The 24,132-nt window shown below is 40.0% G+C and overlaps 1 protein-coding gene across 7 annotated transcripts in view; it reads right to left on the reverse strand.

The window, feature by feature from the left end:
• LOC134810271 (uncharacterized) overlaps positions 1–24,132 on the reverse strand; it is a 115,466-nt gene that overhangs the window by 34,833 nt on the left and 56,501 nt on the right. For 2 of the 7 annotated variants that reach the window (XR_010157908.1, XM_063812795.1), the window contains one exon: positions 7,382–7,450. The exons of the other annotated variants lie outside the window; for them this stretch is intronic. Coding sequence is in view for 1 of the 2 variants with exons in the window: in XM_063812795.1 (XP_063668865.1) it covers positions 7,409–7,450 (42 nt within the window). In the remaining variant the exon portion in view is untranslated. The remainder of the gene's footprint in view (positions 1–7,381; positions 7,451–24,132) is intronic. 7 annotated transcript variants of the gene reach the window in all.

A 24,132-nucleotide genomic window follows, 5' to 3' on the forward strand; every position in this document is an offset into this window, starting at 1 on the left:
GCAGCCTATTGGCCACATAATTCTTAAACAACCAGAAAAAAGCTGAAGTATGACCATCAATACGGGACATGGAACATGCCAAAAGATCGAAAGATTCTTTCTTCCCCCTCTTTAGGACTAAACAGCTGTGGGCATAAAGAAAAAATCAATTCCATTATTTTAGAAAGCATAATATTCCACCCTTCATTATTTCTTTGAGAATGGTTGGAATTATTACATCAATGAGAGGTTAGCCTCTATCGATTGAGTGATTTCATTAAAAAAATTAAACCAGTGATTGAGCTAAAATGAGTGGCCAAGCTACAAGACCAAAAATTGTGTATGGTCAACAGGTGAGAGGAATGTGGAATATAGGAGCTACCTAATCAATTCCAAAGGAAGGGAGACATGACGATGATGATTGTTATTTCTCCCCACCAATGGGACAGTGCTCCAGTAGACCCCAGGATCTTCTATTTAATCGCTGTTGTAAGACTCTATCTCTGTTCCTCTTGGAAGAAAAGGTGCCACTGAGGACAAGGGAACAAGAATCTGTGTCAATCAACAATGCCCCTGAAGTGAACCAGGCAGGTCCGCACTGCACAGTCTCAGCTGTAATTCTATCCCAAGAAACCAGAGCACAGGACCAGAGCCACACTTAAGCCTGCAGTGTAGGGTGACGCCATGAGGCCACGTGACAGCCTGCCTCTCCAAAGCTGTCACTGTCAGTAGTATTTAGAGGAAAGGAAAAAAGTTGTAACAAGTGTAACACGAACATTAAGGAATACCAAGTCAGAGCCAATTAGGACGATAATTTGGCACTCCTGCCTCATGCATATGAAAAACGATCCGCCATCAATGAGCAATAATGCATGGGATTTGTGGGAATGCTCTAACTTCAATACATCAAAGATGCTGCTGCACACCTCCGTCTTTTTTATTCCCATTAGCTCACCCTTGTCTGGATGAAAGAGCTCAGTGAATCAATTGCTTCTGTTGAACTGTTTATATATTTTTCAAGTCATGATTAGGCCATTAGTCACTGAGCATATTGCTCAGTAAACTAGAGTAACTGCCATTATGCAACTTCCCAAGAACATACAGAGAGCATTTACAGTGAGGCCACAGTGCCAGCAAAATGTGCAACGGAGACTATTTATCAGCAATTATAAGAACTGTGCATTTAAATGCCAAATAAAATATACACGTGGCAGATACAGAAGTTGAGGGGGAAAGGATGCATGATTAAAGTACCAATATCTGCTCTTCTGAATATATTAGAGCCTGAAAATGAAAGTCCCCCTGAACCAGAAGCGAATCTTGAACTCAGTCAGTTAGCTTAGTTAGCTGCTGTTCTCCTTCCGAATGCCCCCATACCTGCCAACATCTGTATCTGAACACACTCAATGTTGGGTCCAACATAAGGAATTTCCCTTCTTCTTTCTTATTAAAGATTCTCAGGCCTCAGCATCACCCCCTACCCAAGCACTTGGATAATTCAGTAGAGGCCACTGGGGAGAACTTTTTTTTTTTTTTTTTTTGAGATGGAGTCTCACTCTGTCACCCAGGCTGGAGTGCAGTGATGCAATCTCAGCTCACTGCAACCTCCACCTCCCAGGTTCAAGTGATTCTCGTGCCTCAGCCTCCCAAGTAGCTGGGATTACAGGTGTGCACCACCACACCCAGCTAATTTTTGTATTTTTAGTAAAGATGCAGTTTCACCGTGTTGGCCAGGCTTGTCTAGAACTCCTGACCTCAGGTGATCTGTCCGCCTCGGCCTCCCAAAGTGCTGGGATTACAGGTGTGAGCCACCGCGCCTGGCCTCTCTGGGGTTTTCTGAAGCCACATAGACTTACATGTCTGAGGATTTCCCATTCAAAGTCCTAAAGAACACTAATAGAAGAAAAAGAAAGGAACATGTAAAAGTGGCATTTAATTTATCAGGACCCTTAGTCACGTTCACATACATTGCCCATGATAAGCCAGTGACAAATATAATTGAAGTTTTAAAGTACGTGTGCAAGGGATCAGCTACTTGAAACCTCCCAGCAGGAAAACAAGAAATAAGGGACCATGAGGAAGAGATCCAGGTCTCCACATTTACTGTACAAGTAATAACATAAGCAAGAGACTTCCTAAGAGTGTTTTATAGTATTTTACATGGCAAGACTCTTACTCTCCGGTCTGTTAATCCTCACTTTCCCGCTTCTATTCATATGCTTTATATGTATTTATTTGTTGAGTTATATATTTTAGCTGAACTTGGAATGACAGTTATTTTTAAGAGGCTACCAACATGGGTCAGGAAGAACCTCAGAAACCTGGCTCACAGTTGCTCTGGCATAAGAAGCCTTGACCGCCAAAACCAACCAGGGAGTTGATGAGATCTAGGTTTCCAAAACACTACGAAAAGGCATCCTTTGCTTTCTCCCATCTGGCCATTAAAAAAAAATAGTTATTTACCAAAGAAGATTCTTTTTGTAATACAATCAATCACTTCCTCGTGTGTTTAGGGTTCAAATCTAAAAGTCCATATGTCAGTCTAGCCTAGAGCAAAATGTAGCTTTCTTCACCTTGGACTAGAACAACCTATGAGAGAAAGATGGTGCCCAATGGGCCAGCACACAGCTGCTTTCTAAACTGACAGCCCTGAGCTTCTCCATGGACAGCGTTCCAAAACTAACTGTGGCTGTTAGGATAAAGAGGGCAGTTTCTCAGCTTCGGTGCCTTTAAGGTTATTTCAACTTTCCACCTCTGTTAACTACACTGCAGAAACTTTTGACACTGAACTCTCCTTAATATCCATAAGCCAGAGATGTTCATTAGAAAAATTTCTCGCTCCTCATCAGACAGCTGAAGACCTGAGTCCTTTGTCTTCCCCTATTCTGGAGATCACATTGAAGGGATTTTTGGGCTACCTGAAAGTGTTTATGACAGACAGACTCTTGGATTTAGGCTTAGGACAAGCAAACCTTTCATATGAGTCCTTAAAAACAGACAGTGCTCTGTTTGTAACTTTGAACCCCATTCTAGTACAAACATGCTTGGCAACTAGTGCCGGAGGGTTAACCAGAGAGTTTTCTTCCTGGCAAATTGCTCTGCCGCCACCATGGGTATTAACACTCCAGGATCCCTGCAACTTTCCCTTCTTCCTCTATTCCTCGTCCCCTGCCCCCTGAGATATTATCTGTGCCCAAGCTGCAGGGGTTGAGGTCACACATCTGGTGCCAAGGAGCTGTCAGTGCCTCCGGCAGTGGCACAGTTCATGGTTCACGGTTCTTCTCCTGGCCCCTCCTTTGGTCTGGCATGCTGACAGAAAATTGTTCTTTTTTTCATCATTTGTCTGTGACTCAGAGGCAGACCATGGGGCCAACAAATCCAGCCCATGATCACGCTTGAAGGCACAGGGATATCTAGAAGTCATCCCCCAAACTTCAGGGACTATTGTCAAACCTTCTTGGGATATAGACATATTTCTCAGATCTCCTTTGGAAAGATCGTAGACTTGCTTGACAGGGGTCCTTGGAGATGATCAAATCCATAACCCTCCTCTCATTTTAAAGTTTTCTTTATTGGATTCTTTATGGGAGACCAAGTTCCTTATTGGATTGCTTCCTGTGGACCAAGGATGATGTTTTCTAGGGACTTACTGAAACTTGAGAGTCGGAAGTGGTCTGAAGGATTGTTTGATTTAGTGGTCCTGTGAACTGACATTGCCTAATAGCTGTTGTAACATAAAGATTCTCAGGTCTCAGCCCCACCCCTTACCCAAACCCTTGGCTAATTCCACAGAGGCCTGTCTCACTCTGTCGCCCAGGCTGGAGTGCAGTGGCTCTCCACGGTTTTCTGAAGCCACATTTGAAAACCACTTATATAACCCAACTTCCTCATTTTCCTAAGGCTCAGAGAACTTCGGTTATTTGCCAAAGGCCGCACAACAGTTAATGACAGGCCTAAGACTTCCACCCAGTTCCCAGCGTGCTCAACCAGTGATGGTCTTTGCATTTACTTTCTGAGCATTTAGCATTCAGTAAAACCTCAATCATTTACTCTCTGCTAATAGAGATAATGTATTCTTAATGAATATATAATTCAATTTCCTTGAATGTATTATATAACCTATAAAATTTTAGGATCTTATTAGCAAGTTAAATGTCTCCTTTCTTAAATTAGGGCTGGTTTTTTTTTAAAGAATTAAGGATTCTTCATTAATTCGCCTTCATGTTCTAAGAGTGATAAGAGACTTCACGGGAAACAAATCAGAAGCACAAGTGAGTGAAATTTTCTTTAGGACAACGAAAGAAATGGTCAATGAACTAACATATTTGTTAACTTCTACAGACAACACACACACACACATATGTACATGCACACACACATACACACACACCCTCCCACTTCTGGCTCCAGAAATTACTTGTTACTTACTATGTGGGAAGGAATTCAAATGCTTTCACTGTTATGTCAGGTCAATCTGTTAAGTGTATTGTAAATTTTTTCCACGTCAGTATCCCACTTTGATCACTAATGCCATTTCTATATTAGCTTGTAATACACACTGATCATAAAGCAATAAAACCGCATTTTGCTAAACTTTAAAAATGAAGGCTTTTGCCCAATGACACTGACATCTTCATGCCACCACCTCCCCGCCCCCATTATTCAGAATAAGTGGAGTGTGGAGCATTGGGTTTTCCCTTTCTGGGGAGGAACAAATGAATGAGTAACTAGTGAGGGCATCTTAGGGAGTTCCCCCGCCCACAGACTATGAGGCATCTTGATTTGAAAGGAATACACAATATTGCTGCTGCACCCACACCACACGCACACAAAAACACTTTTAAAGTTGACTTCTTACATAAAAGCCAGCAGTACTCCCTGCTAGAATCTGAAGAAGAGAACATTATTATTACTATTATTATTTTACTGGCAAGGCCTTTCAGGGGGTTATGCTTCATTCAATTGAGCCTAATTGATAAAGCTAACACATGTTTACAGGTAATAAAAATGAAGTACTATCTACATGGAAACAAATAAGGAAGCAGAGGAACCAGTCATTATTCATTCTTTAAACTGTAAAAACTAAAATGTTCTCTAAGCATTATCAAGTCCTAAACAAAAATATAATTTCACAAAGCAAAGACATTCATTTTATCTTTCAATAAATTATTTTAAGAGCAGAAAGCACTGACTTTAGCTTTACTGGTATATTTATTTGTTATCTCTGTTCTTAAAAATGGAATATTTCCAGGGACAAAAAGTATAAGTAATACGTGATTAATGTGGTTTCATATATTTTAAAAATATCTGACATTTAAAACAATATCTTAATACCGAATATTCTTCATGAAAAGTTGTTTTTTTTTGAAAAGTCCTCCATACATACATGTCAATTCACAAAAATGCAAATTCCAAAAATTACTCAAAATATATTGTCTTTTCGCTTCCTGATACTATATTTTGCAGTGCATGGTGGCAAAGGCAATAAGGTTTTTGGTAATACCTTGTTACACAGATTATTTATAGTCATCCCAAAACATATATAACACAGAGTCTTAAATTTTAAAACCATATCAGATACTAAAATATACAACTTATCCTTCCAGGTCTTTCCTAAAAGGTACACATACCCTTCCGAAGTAGTGTAAAAAAAAGAGGTCATTTCAAATCTGATAACGCACTGTGAATTAGTGAATTATCTTAACAATACTGTCCTAATTAAGACCAATAAGAAAGCCATCCATCCGATATTCCACGAGACAGCCAGGCTTCCCGTTGTGTAATTATTCACCTCATAGTGGTCCACCTTGAAGGCATGCAACACGCAGTTTTACGTGGATTATGCCGAAAAGAGATATTTATATAGAAGGGGATTACTTAGGACATGCGGATGTCCCTGAAATAAAGATTCTTGACCACTCGAGCTACTCAGTATTTCTCTCTAGGCTAGAAACAGAAAAGATTAAATAACATATTTATATGGGAAGCCAATTTTTCCATCAATGAAAAGCAAGAAACCGTAAGAGCATTTCAAGGCAAGATCTTTTAAAGTCCTACAAATATTTAAGTATAACCTCTCTACACTTTTTAAAAATACAGTTTATTTAAAGATATAAGGAAAGTCCATCAAATAAACAAGAAATATTTACTGAGAACCTCCTTTGTGGCCAGGATTATGTTTCTATCTAAGTCCCATGAACTTGGAGCATATTTACAAAATTATTTAACTTTCAAAAGTATTTCAGTGAATAATGCAGTCTTCCAAAATGTGCATGGGGCTGTAATTCCATCTAGTTTCTACGATGACACTATAAGCCTTGGATGGAATTACAATCTTAATGGGAACAATCAGAGTGCACTACTCCATATGCTCAGAGAATTCAGGATGAACTCAACTTCTCAAATAAAAAGCACCAAACCATTGGCATGTAATTACAACCAGGAGGCCAAGCTGTCTGCTTGCCAGTATATGAGAAATGCTCAATTGAAAGTACCATCTCACCTTATTGTAGCAAAACCTATTTAATGTATCTGAAAAACCTCTTCCTCTCCAAAATTAAACTTTCGACTTTCGTGATGAGAAAATTTCCACAAGGGTCTACCACATAGAGGTGATATATATCGGGTGATGACAAGATTGTCTGGATGCTACCAATAAAATCTAAGAATCTTCTAATACCACCTACATGCACCTAAACTTAAACTCTGAAAAGTACAACGTATTAAGAAACAGGAAAAAAAATCATGCTCAAGAGCCCTTTGAAATTACTGGCATTTCTTCTAATTTTTGGGGGCTAGTCTGACATTTATGAGCATAAACAAAGCAAAGTGCCTTGTGTCCGCAAGAGGGAAAAAAAAAACTTTAGAGAGATTAAACTCAGAGTTGTAGAAAAAGTTTAGAAACGGATTTAGAATTTCGCAGGAAAAAGAAAAGACAGTGACACTATGAATCAGCATTTTCGTATAAGCAGCCTGGAATCAAAGAAGAAATACACACACACACACACACACACACACACACACGGAGGATACAGCACCGTGAAGAATGAAGACACAAATGCATACAAATTTAGTCTGTATATTTATATTTAGAATACAAATGGCTTCTACGGTCTTTTTGTGCCTTTATCATACCTAACTTTATCTGGTACTCATAGAGGTCACCAAAGCTGTATGAAATCATAGCAACCAGAAAACTAAAGGAAACAAACACCTCTGGCAGAAATCCTCACCAAACAAAGTATAAGGCATAAAGAAACTATACTTTCATTGGCCACTTTTAACATAGCCATGCTGCTACCTGTAAAGGTATAGGACAATTCCATGAAAACTGAGTTCACAGAGGGCCCTCCTGTGGGTTATGTATCCTGGGTTCCAGCATAACCCCTGGTTGAGAACTTACTATTAACATTAGCTCTTCAATTTATTTTCATGATCCAGGGACTTGCGTATATTGTATCACAGTGGTTACCTAAAATAAAAAGTAACCAGAAAGGAGACAGTAAAACAATATTGATGAATTTCCATGAGAATAAGACATATCATTTAGGAGCTTTACTTAAAAACCTTCCTGCTAAACAAACAAAAAAGGACTAATGCGATATCTGTCTCTTGGGGTCTCCCATGCTTATGAATTGAGAAAACACACTTGATATAAGTAAATAAAGAAACAATAGTTGAAACAGCCCTGAAGTGACAGAAAAAATGGAAGTAGGGTTCTAAGCTCAACTCCAGAGGCAAGGTGGTACAGAATACCAGCTGGATGAACAGTTCGAAGCTTCCCTAGTTGAGGGTCTCTACCTCAATGACAGACAAAACTCCTAACTTTGGCTTTCTCCATAGAGCATCAACCAAATTCAGTAATGATGAAGTACCTGCTTAACACTATAGGTTGAATAACTTTTGACAAGCTGTAACATCCTGTTGGTGGAAAATAGCCAGCCTTGCTCAACATAATATTGCAAACCCAAAACAGGGTAATTGTGCAAAGAGAGAATTTTGTGTATGTCCCCTTTCCAGAAAATATTCTGGGTGACATCCAATCTGCTTTTACCCGGCTCACTTATTTACAATTGGGGCTGCCTAAAATGCAATGCCATTCTAAAACTACCAATAAACTATTTTGTAAAATCAAGTTTAGTAACTTGAGATTCTCATTTATTATATCCCTGACAACCACCAAAACCTGATTAGACATCTCTCTCCTTTGTCTAGGTGCTTTACTGAAAAAAAGCATGGAAATAGACTTGGAGATGCATGTGTGTGTATGTGTGTGTGTGGTGTGTATACATGTGTATTGCATGTGTATGTACATATATAGTATGTATGAATATGTGCGTATATGTGTACGTGTATATGCAGATGTGTATATGTGTACTCTGTGTGTGTGTATGTGTGTGTGTGTCCATGTATTTAAACACACTGCTTTTCCTATATGCAGCAGGAATTTCCTATCTGGCATATGAAGACAATACATACTCTTTTGGATGGAGCTGGTGAGTCAGGCAGTGTTTTGGAACTGCAATACTTGAGTCTGCGTGACTCATGAGGAAAGCAAGTCTGGGGTCTGGGACTGTTGTATCAAAATGGGAAGGAGTGGGAAAGAAGATGGCTTTTTATAATTTAAATTTTTATTTCTTATATTGTTTTAAGTTTTTACTTTTGAGACAGGGTATCACTCTCTTGCTCAGGCTGGAGCGCAGTGGCATGATCATAGCTCACTACAGCCACAAACTCCTGGGCCCATGGGATCCTCCCGCCTCAGCTCCCGAGCAGCTGAGACTACAGGCAAGAGCCACCACACCCAGTCAATTTTTTCTTTTTTTTTCCTTCCTTTTTTTTTCTTTTTTTTTTTGTAGAGATGGAGTCTCTCTATGTTGCCCAAGCTGCTGTCAAACTCCTGGGCTCAAGGGATCCTCCCACCTTGGCCTAGATTTTTATTTTTAATTGACAAATAATAATTGCATGTATTTATGGGTTATAATATGATGTTTTGATATAGCTACATATACTATAAAATGATTATATTAAGCTGATTAACATGTCCATCACCTCAGATACTTATTTTTTATAATGAGGACATTTAAAAATGTATTCTTTTAGCAATCTTGACATTTATAATACCTTATTATGAGGGTTAAAAATGAATAATATTAATAATCCTGTACAATGGGTCTCAGAAACTTAGCCCTCTTGTCTAACTGAAACGTCTGTACCCTTTGATCAACCAAAGATGGCTTTTGTTGGCAATTCAATTTTTTTGACAAATTCCTCATTTTTGTCTTCATTTGGAGTTTTTATCCACTACGAGAGAGGAAGATGACAGAAGCCAGAATAGAGGAAGATGAAACAAACCACTCAGGATTCTGAAGGGAACACTGGGTTGGGTTTTTTTAATTTTAATTTTTATGTTTATTATTTGTCTTAGAGACGGGGTCTCACTATGTTGCCCAAGTTGGCCTTGAACTCCTCTGCTCAAGTGACCCTTTGGCTGGGACTACATGAGCACACCACTGCATCAGGCTCATCAAGTTGAGGTTTTTTAAAATACTGTTTTTTGCTCTGATTGGGTAGCCTCAAAGAGGAGGAAGAGAGTCACGATGAGCTTGATTCAGAATCTTCAGCTCTCCACTCTATCAGCAACCTGCCTTCCTTCAAGTCTACTTGGCCCAGTGCTGTTATTCCTCCTCCACTGGCAACTAGATGTGTGAGTGACATTGATTCCTATTACCAGAGGGATTAACTCCAAAGTTCTCTTGAAGGTTTTACAGTTCTTTTCCAGCAGTTCCTCATTCTTCAAAGGTAATTAACCTCTTGATGGGCTTACAGCAGAAGCAGTGTTAGAAGTCCCAACACATTGATGATATGTTATAAACCAGGGGAGAGGATAATTGGAAAATGTATTTCCAGCCTCATTGGAAAACATATTTCCATTTATCGAGAAAAAGTAACTCAAGTGTTTGGGAACATATGAATCACAGAATTGTAGATTGGCAGAGGCCTTAGAAAACCATGCTATTTCGACTTCTACTAATAATGAGAAAACGGAGGTGGAAAGAGGGAGAGTGACCTGCCGAGCCACAGTTACCCAACCAGCACCAATGTAGTCAGTGCTGCCTGGAGCGAGACCTGACCATACTGTGGGGCAGAATCTCCCCTCCAATCCCCTTCATAAAGCACGATGATGCTGTTCAAACACAACCTGTGCCTCCTGTCCTTAGAGCCCCAGATTTCATTTTAGGAGAGGATTACGAAATAATGACTAAGCTCTGAAAACTGAGAATGAGACAAAGGAAGAAAGGGAGATAAGAAGGAAGACAGTAAGAGAGTCAACAAGCAACTTATTGTAGTGTTTGCAATCACTACTTGTGCCTTTCATTACATTTAAATGCATGTCGAAATGACGTGATGCAACCACCTTCATGCATTCTGCAGTGAAAAAGATGGTGCCAGGTTGGAATTTCATTGTAAGTGTCGCAGAAATATCCCTTTGGAATCAGGTCCCAAATCATTATTTGCTCCTTTTATCATTGTCATCATCGTGTATCATGGCAAAGCTCCCTGAGGGGAGGAGCTCTGTCTGTCTTGTTCACTATCATATTCCTCACACCCATGGGACAAGCTAAGTAAAATTTACTGAAAGGCTGAATAAAAACTTCCACATGGAATGAAGAAGAAATATGCATAGTTTGAAAATGCATATGCAGTATTACAGTTTTCTGTAAAGGAAAATGAAAAAAGACCTGTTTAAAATTTAAAACCACATTAAAAGATTGAGAGTTTTTTTGTATTTATAAAAAGCTGAGGTATGTTAAAAATGGAAAGCACCTATTAAGCTGTTACTGTCAGTTTCACCTGTTAAGTAGGTACTATTAGTTAAGCTAGCATAGTTCCTGAGTTGCAAAGCATATACAGGCTGAAGTACAATGTCAAGAAAACATTGGTGGTAAATAAATAAATAGCCACTGAGAAGATACCCTGAACAGATAAATAAGAAAAAAGCAAATGTAGTTGAAATAAATGGAAGCTCTAGGCAGTGTGTGGACAGACAGAACAAAAGTGGTCACTGTTTATGCCTTGGCCTGAATGTCTGTGTGCCTCCAAAATTCACGTCGAATCCTAACTCCCCACGTGATAGTATTAGGGAGTGGAGCCCTTGGGAGGTGCCCTCTTGAATGGAATTAGCACCTTTATCAAAGAACTCCCCCAGGAACTGCTTTGCCTCTTCCACCATGTGAGGATACACACAGAAGGTGCCATCTATGAGCCTTAGAACAAGTCTTAGAATAGGCCGGGTGTGGTGGCTCAAGCCTGTAATCCCAGCACTTTGGGAGGCCGAGGCGGGCAGATCACCTGACATCAGGAGTTCGAGACCAGCCTGGCCAACATGGTGAAACCTCATCTCTACTAAAAATACACCGGGCGTGGTGGCACGCACCTGTAGTCCCAGCTACTCAGGAGGCTGAGACAGTAGAATTGCTTGAACCTGGGAGGCGGAGGTTGCAGTGAGCTGAGATCATGCCACTGCACTCCAGCCTGGGCGACTGAGCGAGACTCTGCAAATATGTACTTTATATGATTAATCTATTTGTAACCATTGAAGTAAACATTTTTCTTTGTGCTTTTAAATTCAAACCTCTACCTTAGCAGCCATATCACAGTCACAAATTAACTATATGGCAAGTAATCTGTATGATTACTTTGGGTTCTCAGATGACTTGCTATGTATTTAATGAAGTAAAATTGTAAGTCAAGTCAGATATAGGTAGGTACAATAATATTAACAAATGTAATCAAAAGATTTGTCTATTTTAAAGACTCAAGAAAGACAATTATACCCAATTAACACATACATTCATATGAAGGGTACAAATACCTAATTTTTGGAAAACATTTCATATAATTTTGGCCATTGTAAATATATAAATAATAAGAAGAAGAAGACCACTACCGCCACCACCAACAACAAAAACAATAGCAACCACTTTCTAAAACACGAAGGCTAAGGAATAAGCAGTGTGCTGGGCACTTTACCTGTATTCCATTGTGTTCTTACAGGTACTTCCATGTTCTATATTTTCACTTTAGAGATGTGGAAACTGAAGCTCAGGCTAAGTAATGGGCCCAAGATCTCACATTGGCAGATCTGGGTTCAAAACCTTAGTCAGAACAAGCCCAGACCTCCCATACAGGCAGAGGTCTTTGCAGATGGGACGATATGGATAGATAAGCTTTCTCCTCTACTTAAGCTCAGTGTATCTGTACACTGAGTAGCCATGTAGCATAATGGTAGAGTGCACGGGCTCTGGAGCCAAAGCTCTAAGTTCAGATTTCAGCTCTGCCACTCACTAGTGCGTGCCCTAACTTCTCTGTGCCTCTCAGTGGCCTCAGCTCTGAAGATGAGAACCGTAATAGTACCAGAAGAACTGATATCTACCTACTAACAGGGCCACTGTGAGGATTAAATGAGTTACTACACATACAGCACAAAGAACATCAGAGATGTGAGCAAATGTTTAGTATCCTTTGAAATACTAAAAAGAGCACTGAATTTGAAGTCCAGTGGTCTCCGCCATTGATCTACTGTATGAGCTTAGGCAAGTCCCTCAAGCTTCCTGAGCTCCACTGTCCTCATCTGTAAAAATGGGATACCAGCGGCCTTGCTTCCTTTCCAGAACATCACAAGAAACAAGCAATGGAAGACAAGGTATGTGAAAGGGCTTTGGAAGCTAAAAAGTGCTATATATACCATGTACATGTGAATTATCGTCATCAACTTTCAGCCTCTCAAAGCCAAAGAGGTCAATCTCTATTCCATTCTCTCCTGCCTGAGAATTTAACACTAAGCATCAGTTCCAAAACCTGGACACTGAACTGCTGATCATAACAGAACACACGTCCAGTCACCCAGGACTTGATCAAACAGAACTCTATTAACTACCTCCTTCTGCACACCCACCGTGAGAACGTAATTGATGCTCATCATGGCCCTAAAGCACTCCAAGACTCTGAAGTACCTTCAGGGAAAGATTAAATTATGTTCAGCCTAGTTTATTATGAAGTGTATTTAATTATACTGAAATTCTTTGAAAATTGGTGACCTAGGAAAAGCACAGAGAGTAAGTCACACGCTCTCTGGTAACTGGAAGCCTCTCCTCACCAGTCCACCCCCAGTCACCCTTCACAGAGTTAATTGTAAAAAATACAGTCCACCCTAGGGTAGGAAAAACTGGGATTCCGACACACTAATTATAAAAGTTAAAAGAACTTGGCCTTGCCTAATCTTCAAGGATCACTAATGTGCAGAAATACAAAAGTCAAAACTTGAAACAATGAAAAATTTAATCTACCTAAGATGCCTACATGTTTCAAATAGACTTTTGTTCTTGCTAAGAATGAATTCAATTGTTTGAACAAAAAATAACACAAATACATCACTATCCGATTATCAGTACTCAAAAGTATAAAAACAGAGGAGTAAGTTAGTATTATGCTCCTGAGAAGAGGAAATTAACATTTAGTTTACTGGGTAAGTTTTGTCACTTCTTTTTCTTTTTTCTTTTTTTTTTTTTTTTTAAGAGACGGAGTCTCGCTCTGTCGCCAGGCTGGAGTGCAGTGGTGTGATCTTGGCTCACTGCAAGCTCCGCCACCTCCTGGTTCTAGCAACTCTCCTGCCTCAGCCTCCCAAGTAGCTGGGATTACAGGTGTGTGCCACCACGCCCAGCTAATTTTTTGTATTTTAGTGGAGATGGGGTTTCACCATGTTGCCCAGGCTCGTCACAATTGTCCCTTCTTTAAAAGAAATTAAGTCTACGTTAATGAGGAATGTAACAAAATAATGAAAGGCTAAACTGTATTATGGTTGTAAAAGCACAGCTATTTACTTTGTTTAAATTATTTCAACACTGTAGAATTATGTTATCTTTTCCGATTAGAAACTGGGAAACACACGTCAGCCTTAAGGACTACATTTCAGAGCTGAGAGAGAAAACAAGCGGTCGTCTACAATAACCTTCTATCCAACTCACATCTCCTCTCTGGAGAATTCCTGATAAGAGGGTCCTACTACCTCTGTTTGAACATCTCCAGTGACAGAGGTTTCACTGCTAAATCAATCAGCTTGTTCCATTTTTAGACAGTCCTGATTGCCAGAATGTTCCTCCTCAAGTGGAGTCGAACTCTCCCTAGGGTTAACTTCCCTCCTGTTCTTAGTTCTTGGTTGCGTACTCTACCACCACTTCAGTAAGTGATTTCACTTCCAGTCAGGCCCTTTGCTAGCCTCACTCATTTTATCAGTTAGGTAATGACTGGCTTCTATTCACAATTGTCACTGTTATTCTGTGAACCACAGTGACCATTCTTCACAACCACCTACCACCCACTGAAGTGGTGGCTCTTGGGCACCATGGCTCTTGGGGACCATGGCTCTATGGAGACTATGATGGGCATGGTCCTAAGGCCATTATGGGATATTTTGGACTTTACTGGGGTCCTGCCATCACATACACTGTTTCTCTGAGAAACTTAGACTTACAATCTTTCTGAAAAGGATACATTATAAATTAGTATTTCTACTTTTGGGAAAAATCTGTTTCACGAGAAACAAGGCGTAATTTATCACTCTGTCTTTTAAGCAGTCTTATGAGCCAAGTCAGTGTTTTGATGCATGCATAAAAATTCCATAGCTCCTCCTCCTGCAGTAGAAGCAGAAGTAGCAGAGCTGGCAAACCTGTAGTATCCAGATGACTACCTCTGTTTCCTGGAATAACAGAAGCTGAAGATGAACAGGTCATCATCTCCCAGGTACCACCCAAGTACCCAAGCAAGCCCACCAGGTGTGTGGGACAATTCTAGAGCCCTGGGCCCAGCCTAGGACTGAGACAGCTTCTGAAGTTCTTAGTCTACATCTAACAGGCCTGTCTTTCCTCCTTGCTGTGGTTAACACTGAAGTTCTAGAAAATGTCCTATTAGTACCTTCATCTTGAGAGGTGAATGATTTAAGCAGAGAAGTGACTGTATTTATTTTTATTTTATCCAATGTCCATTTGGGCAGTTACTAAACTTAAAAATGCAGCCTGGGCAACAGAATGAGACCCTGTCTTTACAAAAAATAAATTAAAAACAAAAAATAAGTGTGGTCGCACAAGTCTGTAGTCCTAGCTACTCAGCAGGCTGAGGCGGGAGGATCACTGGAGACCAGGAGTTCGACACTACAGTGAGCTATGATGGCACCACTACCCTCTGGCCTGGGCAACAGAGTGAGACTCTGTTTCTCTCTCTATATATACAAATAAATAAATGAATAAATAAATAAATAAAATGTAATATGATAACATATAAATATCATGTATACCGACAGTCCTTACTTTATATATTAATGTCTTATTTAACCCTGGACAGCTCTCCTGGGCTCTCTTAGCCTTCACCACTCAGAACATGGCTATGAATGCCTCAGGCCACACTGGCTAGGTGGAGAGAGCTAGGAATGGGAATTAATGTATATGATTCAGCTTAGTGATTTTATAAGATTGATTATCTGGTTTCTCTTAAGTTTACAGATATAGGCAAATATGAAAGGAGATTGAAGACATGACAACCAAGACAAGTAGATAGGACAGAGGCTGTGGCATCGAGAAGAATTATGAGCTTTTGAGGCATCAGGACGCTGCTATGTCAAGGTAATAACTTCACAGAAATGACAATAAGTCTCCAAGAAAAAAAGTTAAATTATATTCACTATATAGTAGCACTCTACTTAGGAAGGGAGGAAATTTTATCATACATTTTACAATGATTTCTGCCTGAAAATGTGGAGTTTTCTCCCCTTTCTAACAATGTCAGCATTAATGCATTTAAATAATATTCTGAGTAAATATACTATCTGGAAGCAGTTATTCCAGGAGTCTACAAAATTAAATATTTAAATCTTTACTAGAGAAATATGGAAGTAAGAACAAAAGTGAATAATCATTGAGGAACTCTTAAGAATTACGGTTTTGCGTTCTCTGTGTAGAGAGGAATCTATGATGGGAAAAAATAAATTTCCTTTCTGACCTCCTGGTTAGTGCTGTCATAAAGCCCCTCCAGCTTAGGCGACCTGAGAGAATTTTTAAAACCCTCTTTTCAGAATAGTGGAAAAGGTTTTCTCCCCTTCTCATTTCCAAGAGAAAGGTAGTGTTGACCCTAAAAGCTAAGAGAGGAAAAGACTAGATGTGTGTTGTGGAATCCTTTCTCGACTCTTCTTTCTCTAATATTCTTGCTATGTAAACATGGTAGTTCCATCAGTAAGAGTTTTAAGGAAGCGTTGGCGAGGCTTGCTCACTCTTTGGGACGCCACACTGTCACAATGAGTAGCACCGACACCACCACGTTACAGTGGAAACGCCACAGCGGAGCTAGTAACAGAGTGTTAGTATTAGCGGGATGAATACACCTGCTGGTGCAATTTAGGTGAATTTCCATAACAGAACATACATTAGTTAATTTTGCTTTAGATTATGAATTGGGAAAATTCCTTAGCATATTATTAGCATATTATCATATCAGCATAACAACAAGTATTAAGGACACAAAAATTCTAATTACAAGTAAGTTTTTGTCACCAAACTTATAATTTCCACTTCTTCAACTATCCGTTTGCTTTTTTACCCTTGGACTTGTCTAAGACTCTACTCAGGCCTTCTCTTCCCTTCAAATCCCAGTTAAGGAGACACCATTTAGAATATAGCTGTTGATTCATCTTTTTAACAGCACTCTTTTTTTTTTGGTACAAAAATCTCTAGGGCTTTTCTTCTTTCCACTTAAATCCTTTTTCCCACCCAGTGCTCTCTGAAGAGCTAAGGCTAACTTTTTCCTTTTCTAAAGATCTTTTTTTTCCTATGCTGTTTCCCCATAGTTCCACCCGCCCCTCCCCCACCCTCTTCATGTCTCATATAAAAACAACACTCTCACTGGGCTTAATCCCCAAATGTTTTTAATTGACTCATTTGGTGAGGCTCTCTCTAGCTAAATGAACAGTCTGCCTTTTCAAAGGAACCAAACATTTCTTCCTTCTGAATATTTTAAACTCTTCTAACAAAGCCAAACATGGATTAAACAGCATTACATAAGTCTCTTCACAGCACCTAAGTTCAAATTAGGAATCAAGTCCCAATAACCAATGGGACATGGATACTGTTTTCACCAATAAATAGCCACCCCATCAAGCTGCCCCATCGACTAGGAAGAGGCCCACTCAGGCACCCGGAAGCTTTGCCCCAGAGAGCAGAATCAGGTCCCTTCCTGAAACTATACCACTGCTCTGCAGACACATCTCACCCACAGTGCTTTCCTGTTGCCAGGAGCACCGGGAGGGAATATTTGCCCATTCTAATCATCCCTTCTAATGGCGCAGCAAGAGATCATGCACAGAGGTGACGGGGAAAGAAAGAGCAGTGCCACTACTCTGTGGTTAACTTTTCACCTGTATTGTGAATTAACTACACTCATTATTCATTTAAACAGCACCTAAAGAACCTTCAAGTCTAAACACATCACTCTATCATTAGTGACTGTTGCTGAAGAAGGGCTTCACCGAAATATGATTGTATTAACATGTGAGGAAGCTGAAATGAATTTTCTTTAGAGCAGCTCATAGTACCAACCACTCCCTGCCCCTCCCATTCTCACTCCCAGTACCTGGGAGATGATGCTTCATTGTTCTAAGCTTAGACTTAATACAATACTGCACTTTTCTTAAACAAATAAACCTTTTGCTAAAGTGGATTAAAACATCTCAACAGCTACGGCACACATGCAGTCACTAAAGACTGTTCAGCATATAGACAGATAATTTCCACAGTATATGGTTTAAGAAGTTAAACAGAAAGTTAACAGAAAAACTGTTCTTGAAGTATGAGAATGATTAAGTGGAAATGTTAAATTTTCAAGGCAAAGTATTTTTTAAATAACCTCAAAAATTTAAAAAAAAAAAAAAAAAAAAAGATCTTCACTGAAGCTAAAAAGACATGACCAGTGAAGGAAAAGCATTAAATTAGGAGTCTGGAGTCTGGTTTTCAGCCTCAGCCATCAAACAAACAGGCTGTGTGTTGTAGGAGTGGTCATTTAACCGCACTAAGCCTCAAATGTCTCCTCTGTAAAATTAGAACATGAGGTTCAATTAAAGCCGTTTAAGCTTTAAAATTCTACGATTGTCCGTCCAATTCAATAAAATAAACTGTATTTAATAATACCTGCTTTTTCAACTAAGCTAATTGTTTAAAAGGCAGAAAATCTAACCAGAAAAGAATAAAAAATGTTTAACTTGTACAACATAAACTTTGTCCAGAAATCAGTATCTGCTCTTCCAAAGAAAAATAGCCTTTTGTTTTCTATTGTTCAGTGTACAGCTTACCACTAAGCAAGGAATAAATGTGGGGCTACAGTTCATCTGTATGTGCCAGCATGTTACTTTCAAGGGTTCAGTAGCTCCACGGCAGAAAGAAACTTCTCTATTACTCACTATTAAACTGCATTTCAAAACCTACAAAAACAGCTCCAAAATTAAGCCAGCAAAATGTTGCTGTCATCCATCTGAACCTGTTAGAAATCTCAAGCTCGTCATAGAATCTTTGACCTCACCATTCAATGTTTTACAAATTGAGTAACTATGTCCCTGTCATTTACTACTAAAATGACAAAAATAAAAATAAAAGGTAAAGAGAACACTGAAGGTTAGGAGTAGGTGAGGGTGGGAAAAGGGAAGAACAAACATGTCCGGCTGAATTCAGAGCTAGATTCCAAGTGGGTTTCAGGGAGGACTGAAGTCAGAGAACTGCAAATGTTGTTTCACCATCTGTTTATTCACAGCTTTACCTTTGACTCATCAGAGTGAGGTCTGAAAACTGTTTGTGGGTCATAGTAAAAAGAGTTCTGAAGGACAATGTGACTTCCAGGGAGAGGTAAGCCAACCTACACTGCATGAGCCAGCAGAGCAGACACTGAAAGGTGATAAGAAGAAAAAGAAGCACTTGTTTTTATTAACGTAAGACCTCACCAACTTCCTCAGACTTCCCCAAAGGAAATGTCAGACTCGCATGATTCTGAGTAAGAATCAACTGTGTCCCTTAGAAGAAAAACATCCCAAATTCAGTGATAATCGTGGGCCATTCTTTTTGACCAAATAGATTTTGCTCACCAACATTTTTTTAATGTAAATTTCCCAGTAGGAAGCAACACAGTACAGAGTTTTAAAAAATAAAATTCTTAATCCGCTCAGGATGAAACACACTACTTAAAATAAACTGAATGACACCTAAAATGATCCGCTGAATGAAAAGAAAAGCTATTCCAAGTCACAAAATAAACTATTATTAAGCCATGGAAGCTTACTCTGTATTCTCACTCTCCTTTTCAGTGACATTTTTATGAAACACATGTGGTAGGCAGTTTGTGCTTTGCAGCAGAGAAAACTCAAATAATGCTTTCCCAATTAAAAAAATCCTGGGGTCTTCCAGGACCGGCCCTTCCTTCTTCTCCTCCATGCTGGTCAAACTGGCGATCTGGACAGGCTCTTTGGAGCAAGGTGCTCAACTCTTGAAGAATAGTATTGGCAAGGACTTGGGGATGTACTTCTCTGCATCTGGGGTGCAGAAAAGATAAGAACACAGTCCCTGTTTTGCCTCTGCCCCTGTTCTTATGTTTCTGCTGGTGCACATCTTGCTGTGCTCTGCAACCCCCACCCGCTGACCCCTTACGGCTATTCCTACTCGCTGCCTGACAACATGATCAAAGGAGGGTGGAAGAGGAGAGCCAAGTTTAATAACCTTACCAGGAGATCAGATTGTCTGGGGCCAAGCAGAAGTCCTGAGATAGCTGCTGAATCCTGGCCATTTACAGAGCAGCACAAAACTAGTCCTGTTCCTTTTCCTGCCGCGGTTGCCATGGCCGACCCAAACAATATACCCCAGCTTCAGCCTCCTTTGGCTTCCTAACCGCCACCCACAGACCTCCAAACGTGGGCAGGAGGAGGTGAAAACTGCTCACCGATGGGAATTGAGGAGCTAGGTAGAGGATGGAGAGGGGATCTGGGCTGCAGATCAGCCCGGAGGGTGTAACGTGGTAAGCAGACGTGCTGCTTTTAGCTGCTAGGCTTTGCTTCTGTGAGTTTTCACCTCATTTCTAAGTGGAAAACAGATCTTAAGAAGAAAAAGAAACCAGCTAAAACCCCAACTTGGGACAATTACTATCACCTTTAAACTTTGGTTTTAGCACCTTTAAACTCTGGAATGAACCGTGAACCAGCAAAACAAATGGAAAAAAACAAAAACAAAAAGCAGCGACCTCCTGGGTATGGTAATATCTGAACAGAAGCGAGGTTTGGGAGGGGATGTTGGCATCAGGGTGATAAACCCTAGGAATGGCATACGTGTTGTGACGTTTTGGTTTAAAACAAGTTCCTATTTGAAGATGCCATTTAAAAAGTTTAGATACAGAAACTACACAAAGAAAGAGACAGAGGAAAAAAGAAGATTACCCTAAAAATAAACCACCAATGAATTTTTTATGACACATGTTGAAACTAACAACAGACTAGCCCAGGGAATGGCGCTCAGGCGATGGAGCACCTATGCTCTGGGACAAGCATGGCCACTGTCCAGCTAAGCAAGCCATTAACCCTTTTGGCCATTCACTTCTTCATCTATAAAGGGGGCAGAGAAGGGGAGAAGGAGTAGGCTGTCTTTAAATTCCTTTACACACAAGACAGGGATGCCCTCTCTCACCACTCCTATTCAACACAGTGTTGGAAGTTCTGGCCAGGGCAATCAGGCAGGAGAAGGAAATAAAGGGTATTCAATTAGGAAAAGAGGAAGTCAAATTGTCCCTGTTTGCAGATGACATGATTGTATATCTAGAAAACCCCATTGTGTCAGCCCAAAATCTCCTTAAGCTGATAAGCAACGTCAGCAAAGTCTGAGGATACAAAATCAATGTGCAAAAATCACAAGCATTCTTATACACCAATAACAGACAAACAGAGAGTCAAATCATGAGTGACCTCCCATTCACAACTGCTTCAAAGAGAATAAAATACCTAGGAATCCAACTTACAAGGGATGTGAAGAACCCCTTCAAGGAGAACTACAAACCACTGCTCAACGAAATAAAAGAGGATACAAACAAATGGAAGAACATTCCATGCTCATGGAAAGGAAGAAGCAATATCGTCAAAATGGCCATACCGCCCAAGGTAATTTATAGATTCAATGCCATCCCCATCAAGCTACCAATGACTTTCTTCACAGAATTGGAAAAAACTACTTTAAAGTTCATATGGAACCAAAAAAGAGCCCGCATCACCAAGTCAATCCTAAGCCAAAAGAACAAAGCTGGAGGCATCACGCTACCTGACTTCAAACTATACTACAAGGCTACAGTAATCAAAACAGCATGGTACTGGTACCAAAACAGAGATATAGATCAATGGAACACAACAGAGCCCTCAGAAATAATGCCACACATCTACAACTATCTGATCTTTGACAAACCTGACAAAAACAAGAAATGGGGAAAGGATTCCCTATTTAATAAATGGTGCTGGGAAAACTGGCTAGCCAAATGTAGAAAGCCGAAACTGAACCCCTTCCTTACACCTTATACAAAAATTAATTCAAGATGGATTAAAGACTTAAATGTTAGACCTAAAACCATAAAAACCCTAGAAGAAAACCTAGGCAATACCATTCAGGACATAGGCATGGACAACGACTTCATGTCTAAAACACCAAAAGCAATGGCAACAAAAGCCAAAATTGTCAAATGGGATCTAATTAAACTAAAGAGCTTCTGCACAGCCAAAGAAACTACCATCGGAGTGAACAGGCAACCTACAGAATGGGAGAAAATTTTTGCAATCTACTCATCTGACAAAGGGCTAATATCCAGAATCTACAAAGAACTCAAACAAATTTACAAGAAAAAAACAAACAACCCCATCAAAGAGTGGGTGAAGGATATGAATAGACACTTCTCAAAAGAAGACATTTATGCAGCCAAAAGACAAAAAATGCTCATCATCACTGGCCATCAGAGAAATGCAAATCAAAACCACAATGACATACCATCTCACACCAGTTAGAATGGCGATCACTAAAAAGTCAGGAAACAACAGGTGCTGGAGAGGATGTGGAGACATAGGAACACTTTTACACTGTTGGTGGGACTGTAAACTAGTTCAACCGTTGTGGAAGACAGTGTGGCAATTCCTCAGGGATCTAGAACTAGAAATACCATTTGACCCAGCCATCCCATTACTGGGTATATACCCAAAGGAGTATAAATCATGCTGCTATAAAGACACATGCACACGTATGTTTATTGCGGCACTATTCACAATAGCAAAGACTTGGAACCAACCCAAATGTCCAACAATGATAAACTGCATTAAGAAAATGTGGCACATACACACCATGGAATACTATGCAGCCATAAAAAATGATGAGTTCATGTCCTTTGTAGGGACATGGATGAAGCTGGAAACCATCATTCTCAGCAAACTATTGCAAGGACAAAAAACCAAACACCGCATGTTCTCACTCATAGGTGGGAATTGAACGATGAGAAGACTTGGGCACAGGAAGGGGAACACCACACCCCAGGGCCTGTTGTGGGGTGGGGGGAAGGGGGAGGGATAGCATTAGGAGATATACCTAACGTAAATGACGATTTAATGGGTGCAGTACAACAACATGGCACATGTATACATATGTAACAAACCTGCATGTTGTGCACATGTACCCTAAAACTTAAAGTATAATTTTAAAAAAAATTCCTTTATAACTCTATATTTCTCTTTATAACCTCTATGAAAAGTATTGCAACTAGGTTTGAACAAAATCATGTAAATAAAAGACTTGGAGACTAACATCTTAATTTTAACAATGACTATGCTGGGCTGTGGGGGTAAATGTTTCCTTTCTTTACTCAGTTTAGGAAACTGTGCCTATAATAAATAGTACATCTATGGTGAATGTACTTAATGCCACTGAAATGCATATTTAAAAATGGTTAAAGTGGGTTGGGCACAGTGGCTCACGACTGTAATCCCGGCACTTTGGGAGGCCGAGGCAGGTGGATCACCTGAGGTCAGGAGTTTGAGACCAATCTGGCCAACATAGTGAAACCCCGTCTCTACTAAAAATACAAAACTAGCTGGGTGTGATGGCGCACGCCTGTAATCCCAGCTACCCGGGAGCCTAAGCCAGGAGAATTGCTTGAACCTGGGGGGTGGAGGTTGCAGTGAGCTGAGATCACACCACTGCACTCCAGTGCAGGCAACAAGAGCGAGATTCCATCTCAAAAAAACAAAACAACAACAACAACGGTTAAAGCAGCAACTTTTATGTTAAGTATCTCTAACTACCATTTAAAAACTTAAATCTGTATAAGAGAGCAGGCAAAAAACGTCATGGAGCCCACACTGTACGAATGTTTTGGAGGTGCGCACTGAGTTAAAAATAAAAAACATGGAATTTATTTTCATTTCCTATCTAATTTGGTCTCCAGGGCCTGCTAAGTACAGTTTCCATTTCTACTCGGGTACAAGAGAAATGGCTTATTTGCTGTTTTACGGAGCAGTTCCTTAACTATCATTGCCTCTTTCTCCCCCTTTCCCCCCAAAATTGACTGTCGGTCTACACAATCAGTTAAGTGCTACAAATCACTACTAACAGCTCCTGCAAGGCGCTCCCTCTAAGAATCTGTACAGATCAAAATCTCAAGTGCTTACTTGCCCAGGGACTGCCATAATTTGAGGTGTTGCTTCTTTTTAAAGTATAAAAAACAGATGCTCTAAGCTGATGAAAGTAAATGTCCTTTCAACACATCTCTTCCCTAGCACTTGAAAATCTTACCAACAAGAAGTACTTCCCACACTCCGGTCGGTAATTTCTGCACTTTTTTACTTTTCCTTTGAAGCCACAGTGCAATGTGATTCTACACCCGGGGTGAAACAATTCCTTACGGGGAGCCTTTGGAGAGCACCCCAAACAAGGGGGCTGCTGGAATTCAAGTGTGATGCCCAAGGAGACTGTCTCCCTACCTCAGAGCTGAAGTGATCAAATGCTTCTTGACAACCTTCACAAGAAGTCTCAAAGTTACACACACAGGCTTAGTCAT

This window comes from Pan troglodytes, chromosome 5 (genome assembly GCF_028858775.2).
Source record: "Pan troglodytes isolate AG18354 chromosome 5, NHGRI_mPanTro3-v2.0_pri, whole genome shotgun sequence".
Classification (NCBI taxonomy): Eukaryota; Metazoa; Chordata; class Mammalia; order Primates; family Hominidae; genus Pan; species Pan troglodytes.